The following is an 18570-nucleotide window of genomic DNA, read 5'->3' as shown; positions in this document are numbered from 1 at the left end:
GGGGATTCTGGAGGAACATGAATTCAAGTTCCTATATGTTGAGGATCCAGTGTTCCCGGTCTTCTACTTCCTACCAAAGATACATAAAAATCTTACTCACCCCCCCGGGAGACCAATAATTTCTGGCATTGGGTCACTAACTGCGAATTTGTCAGAATTTATTGACAGCTATCTGCAGGACATTGTAAAACAACAAAGATCCTATTTGAAAGACACTAGCGATATAATCAGGGCCCTTAGGAACATAGAATGGCAGGAAAACTATGTATTGGTAACCACCGATGTAACCGCTTTATATACATCTATAAAACATGGAGATGGGTGCCGAGCTGTTAGAATGTTTCTAGAGAAAGATGGAAAAATCCCAGAGATACAAATAGATTTTCTTATTAGATGTATAGAATTTGTCCTAACAAAAAATTTCTTTTGGTTTTGTGACGAGTTTTTCCTGCAGCTATGTGGAACCGCCATGGGGACCAAATTTGCCCCCAGCTATGCCAATCTATTGATGGCCATGTGGGAAGATCAGTATATATGGTCTTGGATAGGTCTGGGGGCAAATCTGGTCACATGGCGAAGGTTCATTGATGATATTGTCTTTGTGTGGAAGGGTACATTGGAGGATTTAGACGCATTTCTTCTGTATCTCAATAATAACGAGCTGAATCTGAGATTTACCTCCACTGTAAGTAAAACCACTGTAAACTTCCTGGACTTAACAATCTATATAGAAAACAATGTTATTAAAACAAAAAATTTCTTCAAAGATGTGGATGCAAATAATTACATCCTGCAGTCCAGTTGCCATCTCAACAAATGGATTAATAACATCCCATATGGCCAATACTGTAGACTCAAACGAAATTGCACCGATAATAACGTATACGAAGAACAATCTACTACACTGTCCAGGAAGTTTGCAGAACGGAATTACAAACCAAAGGTCATCCAAAAAGCGTTGGATAAAACAAGACAAATATCCAGAGAGTCTATGTTGATCCCTAGAGAAAAAAGTAGGGAGGATGACAAGCTAAAGGTACCCTTTATTACCCAGTATAATAGGGATGCACACAAAATAAATGACATATTAAATACCCATTGGTCTATATTAAAAAATGATCCCATTATAGGAACTGCACTGCCCAATAAAGTTCAGATGGTGTATAAAAAAGCACCAAATGTAAAGAAATTTGTAGCACCAAGTGCTCTGAGAGGTTCCGCTATAAACAAAAACCCTACGTGGTTAGAACCACCGAAAGGGTTCTTTGATTGCAAATTCTGTACTGCCTGCCATTACAGTTGTAAGAATACTAATACCTTTAAATCCAACACTACAGAAAAGGTATATAGTATAAAACAACATCTAAACTGTAGGTCCAATTTTGTTATATATTTGATCGAATGTGATTGTGGTCTACAGTATATAGGGAAAACAATAAGACCCCTAAAAACACGCATTTTGGAACATATAGGAAATATTAAACGAAAAATGACCACACACAGTGTTCCTAACCACTTCTTGATGGTACATAATGCGGACCCTAAGGGGTTAAAATTTAAAGCAATCGAACAAGTTATGCCCCATTGGAGAGGAGGACATTGCATTGATTAAAAGGGAATCCTTTTGGATGTTCGAATTAAAAACTATATTTCCATCCGGTTTGAATTTAGAATTTGACGTTAAACCTTTTCTGTGATTTTATAATGTACTAATATTTTATCTCTCCATTTTTTAGAAATATGCCTCTTGCCCAGATGTTCATTACTATGTACTTTCCATATATATACCTCCAGCTTAGAGATAATCTTTCTTTGTAAATACCTGTTTTTAATATTTTAAATATTTTTACGCAGTGTATTTTACATTTGCAGTTTATATATATTTTTTATATATATATAATTTTATTGTTAACCTTTGCACAGCAGATTAAAGAGTATATTTTAATTAACCTAATGTATTTTATGATGATTGTATAAAGTATCTGTATTTATGACTTGCACAATATATATGGGCTAATTTATAAAATTTCATATATGTGCCATATAGAAACAGCGATTTGTAAGCTCATTATAACCACAGATGTATACTATTAGCCCAGGTAGTATCAGGTGTATTATTGACTAATGAGACCCAAAACTAGGGTATAAAACACCTCCCCTATGCATTGAAACGTCACTCCTGATGAAACCTATGTGGTGAAATGCGTAGAGTGACGTTTTTCTTCTGAGCCGGCCGAAACCCCAGGAAGTGGACGGAGCGGATGACATCACTTCCGGTTGAGTGGAACGCACCGCTGGAACGCACGCCACGAGAGAGGGGATAGGAGACATCATTCGTTCGGCTGGCGAGATCCAGAGAGATCTAAATGCTTGTTTTTAACTGATATCATGTGAGTGTAACTCCCTTTTCTACTTACCAATTATAAATTGTACAGACGGTCTGCACTATGTCCAGTTGTATTTCTTAAGGTCCTTGGGAGTCCAGATATTTGGGTGAACACTGAGTTCTGCATCTCCTGTCTACTGAGTGAAAACTACATCCCTAAAGATACCTTTACGTGCCTTATATCTTCTCACGTTTGTGAGTATTAAATATTGAGCCAAGACATCTTATTCTGATCATAATCACAACAATATTGCACTATTACGATTTATTTATCTCTATTCACATATTGCGCTTCCCAGACACTTCTTCATACTTCACATCACGAGGATTGACCGAGCAATCTCTACCGGGTTACAGCTGCATCTTCATAAACACTTGTATAAGTATCACTGTTTATATATTTTTTGCTTATATCTTTTGCACTAGTATCACTGTGTATCAACTGATAATTTAGAGCGCCACATTTTGATAAGTTTCCTTTTATAAGCAGTAGAAGGCGGGAATCCACGGTGAGCCGCAGAAGCAGGAAGGGAGCGGTGAGCGGGAAGCCGGACCAAGCGCACGCACCTCCGACCTGGTGAGAGACGTCTTCCAAAATGGCCGCCCCCGGATACGCGTCACAGCTGAGCCCCGGAAGGAGCGACGCCATCTTGGAGGTGGCAGGAGGCTAAATCCCACCGGCGCGGCCGGATGACGTCGCCGGAACAATGAAAGGCAGCGATAGCCCCATCAAGGCTTCCAGAGGGCGCCGGTCGACAGGCGCAGGCGCAAAATAGCCACCCAAACAGCCAGACGCGGGTTTTTTGAATCCGGAACTCTAAAAGGCACAGATAGGATACGGGGGGAAATGCAGCTTAGCGAAGGCACGGCAGAAGCACTAAAAGAGTCAGGGGAAAGGCAGTGTTAGCAAGAGAGGTAGGAAAAAAGGATAAAAAGCAAGTAGTTGAGAGGGAACAGGTAGAAGTGGAGATATAGAAGGAGACAAATTTATAAGGTAGAGTAAGGATGTAGACAGGAATCTAAAAAGTGAAGGGGAGACAGCAAGTAGAAGGGAAGGGATAGAGGAGAGAATAAGGAAGAGAGCAAATAGAGAGCTAGAATGAAAGAAGAATAAAGTAGGATAAGGGAGAGAACCAGAAAGCCTTAGAATGGTGTAAACTAGATAGTGGGAGTGGTGACTGGAAGTAGAGGGAAGGAGGATGTGAAGTAGGAAACGGTAGGTTAATAGGTAAAAGAGGAAGAAACGGGTTAGTAGGTTACAGATGACAGACTGAGCGGAAAAGGAGAAGGGCGGTAAGGAGCAAGGAGACACAAGGGCGTATTGATACTCTACAAAGAGGAAAAAAAAGCCGGGACAGACTCAGGTTTTGCATATTAGTCGTTAGGTTTATTAATTCAAGTTCAGGAAGAGCGAGGCAGGAGAGGGTGTGAGAGTCCTGCTCCAAGTCTTCGCATGGGCCTCGCACCAGGTTTGAGGGAGGTAGATCTCCTGAGCCCTGGTGAAGTCCTGTGGGCCTGGTCGAGAGGGATGGGTGATCTTCATCCCACGTCTCCTCCGGACGGTCGGAGAGGAGTCCAGTTTTCCACAGGCAGTGATCTCGTCGAGGAGGCGACGTCGCCGACACGACGAGAATTCTTCTGTTATCTGTCTTGTTTAGTGTTTGTTGTGTCCCCCCAGGTGTCCCCTCTTGTGCGCCCCCCCCTTGTGTATTCCTACAGATGGTGAAGTGAGGTATTGCAGTTCGAGGAAAAGAGGAGGTCGAGATGCTGGCCCGGAGGCGTCACTCGAAGCCAGACAGCGGCAGCAAAGTCATCTCATATTCCTAAATGAGTAAGGAACTTAGGTTACTATCACACAACACTAAGGGACTGAACAGCCCAGCTAAGCGCAGAATAGCCTTCCGAGATTATAAGCGTAAAGGGGCAGAAATTCTGTTTCTACAAGAAACGCACTTCTCTCAAGCCAACTTCCCCAAATTTCTAGATAGGGACTACCCGACATACTTTTTGTCATCCGCGAGAGTGAAAAAAAAAGGGGTGGCCATTCTAATCCACAGAGGAATTTCATTCGTACCCGATAAAACTTTCAAAGATAACGAAGGTAGATTTCTCATAGTCAGAGGTACAATCCAAGGGTTCCCAATTACTTTAGCAACAATATATGCCCCTAATGAGACAGCCCCAGGTTTTTTCTCTACCTTCTTCGAGAAGCTCAACAAAGTGGCCAGAGGTAACATCATTGTTGGTGGAGACCTAAATAGGGCACTACGGGAGGACCTGGACAGATGCTCATCCACTAACATTACACACAGACCCGACATACTAACAATTAAAAAAGGACTACGTGACTGCCAACTACTCGACATCTGGAGGGAACAACATCAGAGATTGAGAGAATACACCTTCTACTCCCACCCACATGACTCATACAGCAGGATAGATTACTTCCTTGTATCCAACAGAATGGTCCCTGGGGTCTCTCACACAGAGATCCATGATATTTCATGGTCAGACCATGCATCTATAGAGTTGCGGTGCACAGTAATCCCACTAGACAGACCTAGAGCGAACTGGAAATTAAACGAAATCCTACTGAAAATCCCAGCCCTACAGAGGGAAATTGGGGAAAAAATCACACAATATTTTGAGGAGAATGAGGGGAGTGTGACAACACACTCCACACTGTGGGAGGCCCATAAGGCTACCCTCAGGGGGATCATTATGAATCTGGCCGCAAAACGAAAAAGAGAACGGGAGGGGAAAGTTTTGAAGTTAGAGGAACAGCTGGCGGAACTTTCCTCTCTCCACAAAAAAAATAAAAACGCCCACACGTTGACCCAAATTCTAGCTACTAAAACTAGTCTTAACCTCCTCCTCTCCGCCCAGGCTGAGAAGGAATTGACCTGGTCTAAACGGAAATTTTACGAAAAAGCTAACAAGCCTGACACACTACTTGCCAACAAGCTAAAAAACAAGCTTCCAAAATATCACATTCACGCAATTCGAAAGCAAAATGGGGACCTTACCTCCATCCCTGCGAACATAGCAGGGGAATTTAAAAAATATTATGAAATATTATACAACGGAGATAAGGTACCCCATAATCCAAAAACAAAGGAGGATCTACAGACCTTCTTAAAAGAGGCACATTTACCCATTTTGAAGAGATGTGAAAGGGAGGCACTCCAGTCGAACTTCACGATGGAGGAACTCTCTGGGGTTATCAAAGCACTAAAACCGGCTAAAGCCCCAGGGCCAGATGGCTTTTCGAATTTATACTACAAGAAATATTTTAAAAAAACTAGCCCCCCATATGTTAAAGCTATTCAATGAAATCTTAGCAGGGGCCTCATTCCCAGCACAAATGCTCCAAGCCTCAATATCGGTGATCCATAAACCCGGTAAGGACCCGGCAGACTGCAAGAGCTACCGGCCCATTTCACTGATTAACTCGGACCTTAAAATATACTCGAAACTTATAGCCAACAGGGTGGGTAGCGTCCTTCCCGGGTTGATACACACGGATCAAGTAGGGTTTATCGGAGGTAGACAAGCGGCAGATAACACCAGGAGAATTATAGACTTGATTGATCTGGCTCAAAAAGAAAAAATACAATCCATGGTGTTAAGTCTGGACGCTGAGAAAGCCTTCGATAGAATAGACTGGCCCTACCTTTCGGAAACATTGAGAGCATTTGGCTTTGAGGGACGCCTCCTGCAGGCCATCCTGGCGTTGTATAAAAATCCAACAGCAAGAGTGAGATATCAAGGCTTCCCCTCAGAACAGTTTGAAATCAAAAGCGGAACACGTCAAGGATGTCCGCTGTCGCCGTTACTGCTCGCCTTATGTATAGAGCCTCTGGCGGCACACATTAGACTTAACCCAGATATCTCTGGTATCCCAGTGGGAGACCAAATGCACAAAGCCGCGCTTTATGCGGACGATGTCATTCTCACAATAACCAAACCTCTCACATCTCTCCCAAATAAATTCGACATATTGGGCAAATTTAACCAAATCTCGGGATTCAAGATCAATCAGTCTAAATCGGAAGCCCTCAATATTAATCTACCAAAAGAAGTCGAAAAACTGATTGACCTCAATTTTCAGTTTAAATGGCAACCCTCTGCGATCAAATATTTAGGGGTGTATCTCACACGGGATTATAAAACTTTGTATAAAGCAAATTTCCCCAAGATCATAAAGACACTGGGAGAGGATCTCCGAACCTGGATGAAGGGGAACATCTCTTGGATTGGGAGGATACATAGCGTGAAAATGAATCTCCTCCCGAAGATGCTATATCTCTTCCAGAGTCTCCCTATCCCATTGGTACAGGCGGACATCCTCTCCCTCCAGTCAAAAATTATGAAATTTATTTGGAATGGGAAAAACCCACGAATTACTAAAGGGATTTTAAAACGTCCCACGCTTCGTGGAGGGTTAGCGGTGCCTTGCTTGCAGGCCTACTACAAAGCAGCCCAATTAGGGCAGATTTTCCAATGGCACACAGACCCAAGCCTACGGAGATGGGTTGAGTTGGAAAAGATATGTTGTGCACCAATTGAAATCCGAAATTTAATCTGGCTACCCAGAGAAGGGGTACGCAAGATGCACATCCCGCTACAGACCATGGTCAATTCGTTAAAAGTCTGGGAGGCCACGAAGCTTAAATGTAACCTGACAACCAAAGCGTCAGTAATGACGCCAATATTGGGCAACCCCGATTTCGCTCCGGGCCTGAATAGCAAAAATTTCTTAATCTGGACTCAGAAGGGATTCTCCCGCCTAAAAGATCTGGAGGGCAAAAGGACCATACAATCATTTGAGCAAATTAAATCCTCTAAGAATATCCCAAACAGCGAATTTTTTAGGTACCTCCAGCTCAGAGATTTCTACAACAAAACGCCAGTAAGACCGGCACGAACAAATTTTGAGCAGCTGTGTTCTAGAGATACGGACACGAGGGGACTCACGTCTAGAATGTACAGGGAAGTGATCTGCCAGAAGTCGCCCAATGACAATAGACTGAGTTACATGAGACAGTGGGAATTTGACCTAGGAGAGACTTTAGAGGACGATGACTGGGACAGAATTATTCAGGCGGCGGCAAAAAGCTCAACCTGCACCACATTAAAGGAGAACACATATAAAGTCCAAATGAGGTGGTACTACACTCCGACGCGCTTAGCGAAATTTGTAAAGGGCTACTCTCCTCTCTGCCCTAAACAGTGTGGGGAGGCAGCAGATCTCCGACATATGCTGTGGTCTTGCACGAAGGTGGCCCCTATTTGGGAACAAATCAGAGATTGGATTCAGCGGATTCTCGATTTGGAGATCCCCCTCGATCCGTGGCTGTTCCTGCTGGGCAGATGGATCGAGGGTCTGTCAAATGCGTCGCATAAATTGATCGCGCATTTTGCCACTGCCACGAGGTGTGAGATCGCAGCATTATGGAAACAGCAGGAGGTACCAATTATCCCTAAGATCAAAAATAGAATTTGGTATGTCTGCCGGATGGAACAATTAACGAGTTTAGTTAATGACACCGGCACAAATTTTCTAAAAGTCTGGGATCCATGGTTGACCCAGGTAGACATCCCAGGAGTGGATGCCGCCTCAATTCTGCATTAATTAAACTAGGTGCGTTCTCCTTTATGGGCAGACAAGACAACACGACTTAGAGACGCACAGCTAGCAGACCCTTCGGATGCCATAGAATTGGGAAAAAACAATGATCAGGAGGAATCCTCGGAAGGACCTGTCCCGACTCAATCTCTCAGCAAGGGCCGACAATACTGAAAAGGAGTTACGGTATCTACATCCCTACTCCGGAGCCTGGCTACCCACTATCTCCCCCCTCACCTCCCCTCCCCCACCCCTACCCTCTCACCCTGTCCCCTTGTCATGTTCGTCTGGTCCTGTCTGTAAACCGTTAAGTCTGTTCGTCTTCTAGGCGTTTCTTTATATGTTTGACAAATATGGAAATGTAATAATGGGCTGTGGTACATTGGTTGTATCTGTATTTTCCAATAAAAAATTTGAAGTTTAAAAAAAAAACAGGGATCGCTACATAACCTTTTCCTTATTGCACGCTTCCACGTATGAGGAGCTGGCGAAAATTTGTAAAAGTCATAGTTTTCGATAAAATACTGATAAATTTGAACAACTGTTGCCATCTTATCCTCTGTTGCATTAATCGCAGCCCATATCAAATACACGTAACTTCTGTCGGGTTTTTGGAAAGCGGGCTGCACTTGAACACTCATGGCGGGCGGCGGGTCTCTGGAGAATACTGTAACCGAAACTGGTCTTTGTCTTTCTTTAATATGAAAAGCTTAAATTGATACATTTTTGCAACCTCTTCCTTCAGTCTCAAGGCCAAGTTACAATAGCACACTGTGGTATCTTTTTTACACGAAACACCTGCAAGTCGACACATTACTGAAGCGCATGCGCATTACAATTCATGAATATCTGCCGTCTGGCGGACACGCGAAGAATTGCAACCTATTAATTCCAAACCATTCTCAATAAACGTTTCAACCGCGTGTCAGCCGCACATGACCCGTGGCTGGGAACGCAAAATGAAGGCGGCATGCGCCAGGTGAAGTGCGTCGCATTCCAGGAAAGAGCCAGGGAAAAACCGGCGATGTGTTAGACTCAGATGTGCCGCAGCAGTAGGTACATGCAAGCTTGATCGAAACTGCACCAAAATCCGACTCAGGCTCAGGGTTGTCACTGACGGTGGGACCGTTATCGGAAGCCGGTGCCGGTGCATTGCTTGGCAGCGACTGTCGTTTCTTAGTTGTGTAGCCCTTTTTCTGAACCCTCCCAAAGGAACTACTGGTCGCTGTACAACACCTGCGGCTCCAGGAGATCTGAGCCTCCGCTAGCTGGTAGCCTGGGGTAACACTCATACACTTTCTTAGTGCAGCGCCTCCACTTACCCAGGATCCCCGTGATGTGAGATTCCCCTGGGCAAGAAATACAACAACACACATATATGATGCAACCAGTTTTACTATAAGATAATGCACGGAACCTTATCACTCTATATTATAGCAATATGACCCAACACATATAACCTTATACTATAACTGTATAACCTTAGTGGCTCGCCCACTCATCAGGAGTAACTTCTCCGTCCCTTCACCGCGTGCCCCACACACTGTGTTCATATATTTTAAAGTGATGGTATAGGCTCAGTTCTTTAACCACTCGCTCAGTGTTCCTAAAGAGTTTAGCCTAAGGCGGGATCAGCGCCTGTTGACCGGTGTTGGTGCACTTGATGTTATAGTACCTTCCGGTCACGGCGGTGACCAGTACCTCTTCGCAAAGGGTCAGATGAATCACGGTCTACCTCTTGGGTCTTAATGTCCAGCCATCTGGTCCCAGACGACTCGCCAGCAACCTGCTCCGCACGCTTGTCTCTTTGTCCCTAGCTGTCTACACAGTAAGGGTGATGCTCGCTACTACTATAGGCCGTCCCTGCAGCACAGCAACCTTCGGTGACTTCAGGGAACACTCCTAGGGGCCTACGGGGTAGCCTGTCCTATGCAGGTGGGTCACTGACCCCCTGCACCCACACTACCTCTCTCTTCACCTCCCAGATACCCTCTGACTACTCAACCTAAACCTGCAGCAAACACACTGTACTCACACAGTACCTGCAGCAACCGCACTGCACTCAACCGGTACCTGCAGCAACCGCACTGCACACACACTGAACTTGCAGCAACCACTGCACTCACTCGGTACCTACAGCAACCGCACTGCACTCAACCGGTACCTGCAGCTACACTGCACTGCACACACACAATGTGCCTACTTGTCAGCGCTCACAGCACTACCAGCCATGACACTGACAAGACTGCACATTCACACCTAAGGGCAGGGTCCCAAACCTAGGGGCCATCCCTCAGTACCTACCCCCTACCCTGGTGGGGATTGGTGCCTGCCTGGGATCTTGGGAACCTTACCTGGTGTAGGAGCCACTTGCTCCCTACACCCTTCCTTCCCCTTCCTGCTCCCAGCTTCAACTGCCAAACATGGTCCCCGCAACATTGTAGCCTTCCTCCACAGGAGAAGCTGCAAAACCCTATTTGCTGGCTGGCTGCACGTGATGTGGGTGAAAGGGCAATCCCCAGAGGCTGCTGGGAATTGTAGTCCACTCAGGACGTCTTTAGCATTGGGACCGCGTGCGCTACCCTTACTGTGCCTGCGCGACCAATGTGCACGCTCGCTCAACCTGTCATGGCGGACCCCGCTAGCTGGGTATGCCGCAGAGCCTCGGAGCGCTACATGGGGGGTCTCTGGGGCTGAAAAGAGACCGGGGTTACAGTTGGTTTTAACACGAATAAAAAGAAGACACATCGCACAACGCTCATAGTGCATTAAAATATATAATGTGATACAAATAAAGGTGAGTATTAGGCGTAAATTTAAATAAGAAAAACAGGCATTGGAGGGTTATTGTTACCCATACACCACTCGGGACGACAGTGGAGAAGTCTTCAGTGTGCAGACACACCACTCCTGGCGTCACGATCACTTGCACCCAGACTGGGTCTTGACTGGTAACCAGCTCCTGTTGTAGATAGCAGTTCAGCAGGGCTCACAATACACGCAGTGTCCTCAGATAGGGCAATCTTTGCAGCAACACAAACCACGCTGTCCTTCACTCCGTCCGGTACTTCCGTGTTGGTGACGTCACTCGGGAGCGTCAGCGCGTCGTAGCCCTTCCGGACAGCGTTATGGCCCGCAGGAGGATGTTATATAGTCCAAGAGTCCAAAAAGTTCTCAGAGCAGCTAGAGTTCTATTATCCAACGCGTTTCGAGACAGCTAGGTCTCTTCATCAGGGAAACCAGTGCTGGTGCATTGCTTGGCAGCGACCGTCGTTTCTTAGTTGGTTTTAACACAACCCTTCGCCTTTTGCCGTCATCATGATCATAGATACAGGAAAAAGCCGGTGATACACACCAATACCCTCCAACAAATTGTGGCTCAATACGATAAAAACAGGGATCGCTACATAACCTTTTCCTTATTGCACGCTTCCATGTATGAGGAGCTGGCGAAAATTTGTAAAAGTCATAGTTTTCGATAAAATACTGATACATTTGAACAACTGTTGCCATCTTATCATCTGTTGCATTAATCGCGGCCCATATCAAATACGCGTAACTTCTGTTGGGTTTTTGGAAAACGGGCTGCACTTGAACACTCATGGCGGGCGGAGGGTCTCTGGAGAATACTGTAACCGAAACTGGTCTTTGTCTTTCTTTAATATGAAAAGCCTAAATTGATACATTTTTGCAACTTCTTCCTTCAGTCTCAAGGCCAAGTTACAATAGCACAATGTGGTATCTTTTTTAAACGAAACACCTGCAAGTCGACTGAAGGGCATGCATATTACAATTCATGAATATCTGCCATCTGGCGGACACGCGAAGAATTGGAACCTATTAAATCCGAACCATTCTCAATAAACGCATCAACCGCGCGTCAACCGCGCATGACCCGTGGCTGAGAACGCAAAATGAATGCTCCAGGTGAAGTGCGTCGCATTCCAGGAAAAAGCCAGGGAAAAACCGGCGATGTGTTAGACTCAGATGCGCCGCAACAGTATTGACTTATATACATATATATATATACACATATATATATACACATATATATATATATATATATATATAATGTGGTAATTTGGGAGGTTTCTTAGAGCTTGCTGTGTATCTGTGTGTTTATTAACTTTATCAAGCTGGTCTCAGCTGTTTTGGAGGTTAGTGGCTCCTCCCTCTCAGGGTTTAAGTTCGCCCCTCCCCCCTCCCCACTTTTCAAGTAAGCAGTTCTTTTTTCATGCAGCTGGTTGGGACAGATCCAATGCAATCAATCTTCCTCTAACTATAGAGGTAAATAAGAATTGTAATCAGTTAGTGATAGGACCTGCAATATATGGTCATGCCTTGAAGTCTTAAAATGCTTTGGTCAAAGGGTTTAACTAAACAACCCTTTATTCAAGAGGTATATAGGTATTTCACTGTATATTTTTGTCATATTGGATGAAGCTTTGGGCTTCTTTATTTTTTGTTGTATACATTTAGCCACTCCCAGTAGCACCAATTGACACTTATAAACATTTACACACTCACACATATATACATACATACATAAATACATACATAGCAAATGGAAATATTACTGTATGCTTATTTACATGTCTTAGACAGGTCTGCAACCCTGCCTTTCACCATTATCACCCAGCACACAGCACTTCCACTGCAGCAATGGATTCTGGGAAATGACATGCAAATGAGCACACAGTGCCACCTTTTGCTTCAAAACCATAAACATGGTTCCCTATAGGCTTAAGCTTGCTGCATCGTCACAGCTTTGAGGAGAGCCAGGGTTAAGATGCACAGCCAGCAAACCCACCCACAGACAGAGTGTTTCAACCTTAATGGGTCTCATCAGTGTGGGGTTGGTTATACTGGCTATGCAAAAATGAAGCAAGGGATAGGTTTTACCATACTTAGTTAAGTTATGGTGGGTAAAAAATGTGACAAAACCCCTCCACAGCAAAGCATATAGCAAATGGAAATATTACAATATTGCACGCAATATTGTCAGTGTATGACCCTTGTGCATGTCTATAATCAAAGATATAGTACACACTGTCAATTAGACTAAGAATCAACTTAGCCCAGCAAGGAAAGGGTTAATAGTCAATTAAGGAGGTATATAAGGGGAAGCAATAGAGTATGGCTCCAAAGCCCCTGAAGAAGTAACCGGGCGGTTATGAAACGCGTAGGGCGGAGCCTAAGAGATTTTCCATCTACTGCGTGAGACTACACCGGAGAGGAGCAGTGACGTCATTGGGAAGCGTCCGAACGCCCGTGGCCACGAGCGGAGAAGGAGGACGCCGATCCAGCGCTGCTTCAGCCGGTCGGGTATTGTCTCATGTAGCGGACGGCATAATAGTGTTATTTTTAAAGGCAAGATACATTGTAAGTGTGTCCTACCAGAGTTTTAATTGTGTGTGAGTAAAAGTATTCTTTGTAGCAATATTGCACCATTTGGTCTTTTCTCTCATTCATATCGGATGGATGATCTGTGGTTTGTTTGTCAACGGAGGGTTTCGGGACAGAAGACTGGAAATACATCATGAGGGCTCTGGTGTAAGAACGCCTTGAAGCAAGCACAGATTCGATCCACCGAATTTACAAGCCTGCTATCTTGTAAGTAGGCTTTTTTCTGGGAAAAGGGATTCAAACATCTTTGTGGTTGTAAGGAGGCAGGAGTCACGCCGCCCACGGCGTGCTCCTCACTCACCCGCGGCTCTGTCTGGGGCTCCCGCGGCTCACATGGATGTCTCCCTCATGGCGCCGAGCTCCGTTCCTCTCATACGCGCGCGCGCGCACGTCAGGTCTCCTCTTCTGCCCTGGGATCAGGGCGTGGGACCGCGCACGCATCCACAAGCGCTGCCACACGGAGGCGCGGCCACACAGGGGCGCACCAACCTTTTAAAGACACAGTACGCTTTTCCAATGCCACAATACAATTCACCAATTCTTCTAGGATTTAAAGCTCCTCCTCCAGGAACTCATTTAGACCTATCCCTGTCTCAGCCTGGCCCATTCACACACCCCCACCTTGCTACTCGGCCATTGGTTCCTCGTACCTACATATACCCTCCAGTTTCATTAACTCGTCGGCTGAGCATAGAACCAGTTGTTCTCATCACTCTCTGCCTCCCTAGTTCTGTTTCACAGATTTCCTCGTGTACCGGACATGCAAATGAGCATACAGTAATATTTCCATTTGCTATATGCTTTGCTGTGGAGGGTTTTTCTCACTTTTTTTACCCACCATAAACTTAACTAAGTATGGTATATACATATACATATATCTTATGTGGTTAATTTGGGGCTCCTTAGAGCTTGCTGGGTATCTGTGTGTATTTTGCTAGAGTTTGATATGATTTGTGCTCCTCTTTTAGATGTCTAATTTCTAGCGGATGCATTTAAATTCCTATAACTCACATGAAAACTTTTAATGACTTGGACTGAAAAACTTTAGCTGTTCATAAGATCTGTATATAACAGGGAGCCCTCTGTTGTAATCTTGTAGTAACATCGCATTCTCTGCAGTGCTACTGGCTCTACTATACCTTTCCTTTAAAAACTGTAAGTGAAAATATACATTTAAAAAAATCTACAGCACAAATCAGACAGCAAATGGTTTCATAAGTTTATTTTAATGTGTAACCAGACATTTTAAAGGGGTTTGTAATTGCTGATCTCTTAAGAAGTAATGTAAAGAGAGTTAACAGAATGATAGAGAAAATCCTTTCGGTCAGCACACTTAATATGGATTCAAAGGGATTACTTCTTGACTCCACATCCACCTCCGTGACCTCCACCTCCGCCTCCATCACCTCCACCTCCACCTCCACCTCCACCTCCATGACCACCACTGCTTTTACACCCATGACCTCCGTGACCTCCACCTCCACCTCCATCACCCCCACCTCCACTGCTTTTACACCCATGACCTCCGTGACCACCACCTCCGCCTCCGTCACCTCCACCTCCACCACCTCCACTGCTTTTACACCCATGACCTCCGTGACCTCCACCTCCGCCTCCGTCACCTCCACCACCTCCGCTGCTTTTACACCCATGACCTCCGTGACCTCCACCTCCGCCTCCGTCACCTCCACCTCCATGACCGCCGCTGCTTTTACACCCATGACCTCCGCCTCCATCACCTCCACCTCCGTGACTTCCTCCTCCATGACCTCCACTGCTTTGACCTCCATCACCTCCACCGCTTTGACCTCCGTGACCTCCACTGCTTTGACACCCGTGACCTCCACCTCCGTCACCTCCACCTCCATGACCTCCACTGCTTTGACCTCCACCTCCGTGACCTCCACCTCCGTGACCTCCATCACCTCCACCGCTTTGACCTCCGTGACCTCCACTGCTTTGACACTTGTGACCTCCACCACCGTCACCTCCACCTCCATGACCTCCACTGCTTTGACCTCCGTGACCTCCACCTCCGTGACCTCCACCTCCACCACCTCCACCGCTGCTACCTCCATGACCTTGATGGCAAGGTTCTGATGAGAAATAGAGGTAAAATTTGAAGGAATGGCTGAGATACATTGATTACTTTTTAATGAAGGGAATGGCAGTAAAAAAAATCAGATCATACAAAGACAGGTTATTTAAAACAATAAATCCCCCACATTGAGGGACTTTTATTAATTTGACACTAAAAGGAGGGACACAGAAGCGCACAGAAAATATTAAACTCTGATGTACTGGAAATTTTCACAGATCTGTCAGGTCTGATTTATTCATAGTCAGTATCATTTGAAGTCGGTCTCACTGATTTCTAGTATCAGGGGACCCATAAATGTCTATTAAGTTTCACCGGTGTAAATACGTAGTTTTCCTTTAAAATTGCCTTCTGACTCTAAACTCCCCAAATCTTAAGAACTTAGTCTATGGAAGTTGACATCAATTGGGCATATTTTCCATGTATCTTCATCTTAACAGTATGATAATAATGTAGGCCAATATTTCTATAGGTCTTACTCTGATCAAGCAAAGTGACATCGAATTCAGGACTGTATTATGATCATACTACTCATGTGAAGATAGTTAGAAGGTATGATGACAATCATTAACAGGCTTAATAAAAATTGGTTTTGAATGTGGTTTTGGTTATAATACATTTTGTGTTTTGCTTCTAGTTCTGCCTACAATCTATATGTTTTTGGTTTTATATTTTCACCAAATTATGAACAGATTTCAAAATAAGCAGGGAAAAACATATATAGCACAACAAAATGAAAATATGCTTCAAATAAGTATACAATTATAATAATGATTACGAAACTATAATAATATAACTGATACCCGTAATTTAAAAATGGCAAGGGACACCATTAGTTTTCAACTCCACTGGTAACCCCACAGTACAGATGGCTCTTTGTCTGGTTTTCTGGGTTTGGTTCTAAATCATTTTTAGGTCTACTGTAGGTTTGAAAAATCTGAAGGGATTTGGTTTTAGTTTTCTATTTTGTTTTGAAATGTAAAATTCTGGTAGTTTCTGATTTCACACACCCAGTTTTGCCACTCTTTAATCAAGACTGGATTGGTTAAAAAAGGATTTCACAATATTACAATATATTTTCCATGTATCTCCATCTAAACAGTATCATAATAATCTAGGCCAATCATTCTACAGATCTTACTCTGATTTCATACTCCCAGTTTTGCCCATCTCTTAAAAACAATTTTGTTTTAAAGTTTTAGAACAAAAACTAAAACACCAGTGTGGGTGCCCACCCTTATTGTATATAAGTTATTGTGAAATCTATTGCTATTTCAGTTTTAGAAAAGAGCCATTTTGGAAAAAGGCAAACCCCTCTTGTACAATTACAGACAAGGAGAAGGCAGTGATGTGAAGGAGATTGCTGGTTCAAATGAGCAGTTTTTTCCTTAATCAACTTTATCCATAACACACATCATCATGGTCTCTACAGTCATTCTTTCCTGTCCATTTTATGCTCCTGTTTAAAATGACTGCTGTTTCCCTTATAGTAATAAAATACATGTATTAATGCATTGTTTTATAATTTATTAGTACTGTAAAGAGAAAATACCCCAAGCAATGTGACTGTGCATATTGCTGCACAATGAGTTAAAGACCCTCCCGTAAACAACCGGATTAACATGTGATTGACCATGCAAAATTTCCTACCTGGGCATTTTGGGGCAGGGCATGCGTCCTTGCATGATTTAGCTGGTGCACAGGCTGAAATGAGAGAGAATGAATATCACTGAGACAGATAAATTCAAATCCTGTATGGTTTTTATGGACCTCATAAACACAACTTGAATTTCTAATAGCTAATGGCGAATCATACAAAAGCTTTGAAAACCTACTGTAGATGAATGGGGTACATTTTTATTAAGTTAACAATAGAAAAGGTCATGCATCCATGTGTCAGGGTGAGTGCATATTAGTGAGGGATTTGAGGAGAGTAAAAGAAGAAGCTACTTTTCGCAATTCAGTGTTTCTACCCCTCATGTTTTCCTTTTCCTTACTTCCAAACACCCTGCAGTTCTGAGTTGCATTAACATCTCAACATTTTAACAATCTGCTTCAAATGTAGACATAATGCCTTGGTTGACATGTTTCATATATGTGATGCAAGCAAAAAAAATTATCTTTTTTTTGTTCACCAAGACACATTTATACATTTCCTTGGGTTCTCTTTAAATAACCAATTTTAATTTATTCACAATAATCTTGGCAGCTATGATTTTCTGCAAAAAAAATCAGTTCATCTTGTACTTACAGTTTCCATTTCAGGAAAAAAGTCTCTTTATGATAATTCATTGAGAACAGTTTACTTGACTTTCAAATGATCTTTAAGCATCTCCCTGCTAAATAGAACAGCAACACCATAAAGAACTATGCACAGATTACAACTATCCTCTTTCCACAGTTGTTTAATTTCCAATAGAATCAATATCTTTGCAATAACTACTGTAGGTACAGCTATGAACATCTCTTTGCCAGTCAGTCCAGCCTTTTGCATGTATACCAGATGCACCAACTAGTAAATTCCATGTAACCCTATTCACTATCATAAAGAATTACTTACGGTCAGAATCTTTGCATCCACCACCCTTTGAGCCAGGCATGATTGATCTTCTAGTTATATTCTGCTGTAGGGATGGAGATCTAGGCTGGAACAGGTCTACCAGCTATGCCTGATGGTGCTGCTTATATACACAAAGTGAAGCCATTCAATCATTGACAAGTCCTTTCAGGAACCAATGGGATCCCTTTCCAAACACTTGTAATTAAGTATTTAGGATTCAATGCCTTTTTGTTAAATTGTTTGCTTTAATCAAAGGCAGGGTGTTTCTCAATTTTGGATTTTTTTCTTTTACTCCAATAAAATAATGGGATTGTTGGGGTGTTTCTTTGCTAGTCACTGTTGTGAGTAATTTGTAGCATAGTATGAGCATTGTTAGCAGGCTTGGCATACTTTGGATATGTCCCCATACAGTACATGAGCTTTAAAGACAGCATAAATCCCTTCTTCATGTCTGACCCATTGGAATTGCTTTGCAATGCATTGCGTTGCTG

At 43.6% G+C, this 18570-nt stretch overlaps 1 protein-coding gene across 1 annotated transcript; it reads right to left on the bottom strand.

The window, feature by feature from the left end:
* Positions 1-14442: 14442 nt before the first annotated feature.
* On the bottom strand, positions 14443-18187 carry LOC142492278 (uncharacterized). The gene is made up of 4 exons (XM_075594949.1): positions 18080-18187; positions 17170-17223; positions 14840-15517; positions 14443-14574 (listed from the first exon to the last, which is right to left on the bottom strand). The coding sequence occupies exons 3-4, from the start codon at positions 15497-15499 to the stop codon at positions 14443-14445; spliced, it is 792 nt and encodes a 263-aa protein (XP_075451064.1). The 5' UTR covers positions 15500-15517; positions 17170-17223; positions 18080-18187.
* Positions 18188-18570: the final 383 nt, after the last annotated feature.

Source organism: Ascaphus truei, chromosome 4 (assembly GCF_040206685.1).
Source record: "Ascaphus truei isolate aAscTru1 chromosome 4, aAscTru1.hap1, whole genome shotgun sequence".
Taxonomy (NCBI): Eukaryota; Metazoa; Chordata; class Amphibia; order Anura; family Ascaphidae; genus Ascaphus; species Ascaphus truei.
This window is presented reverse-complemented; position numbering and strand designations above follow the sequence as displayed.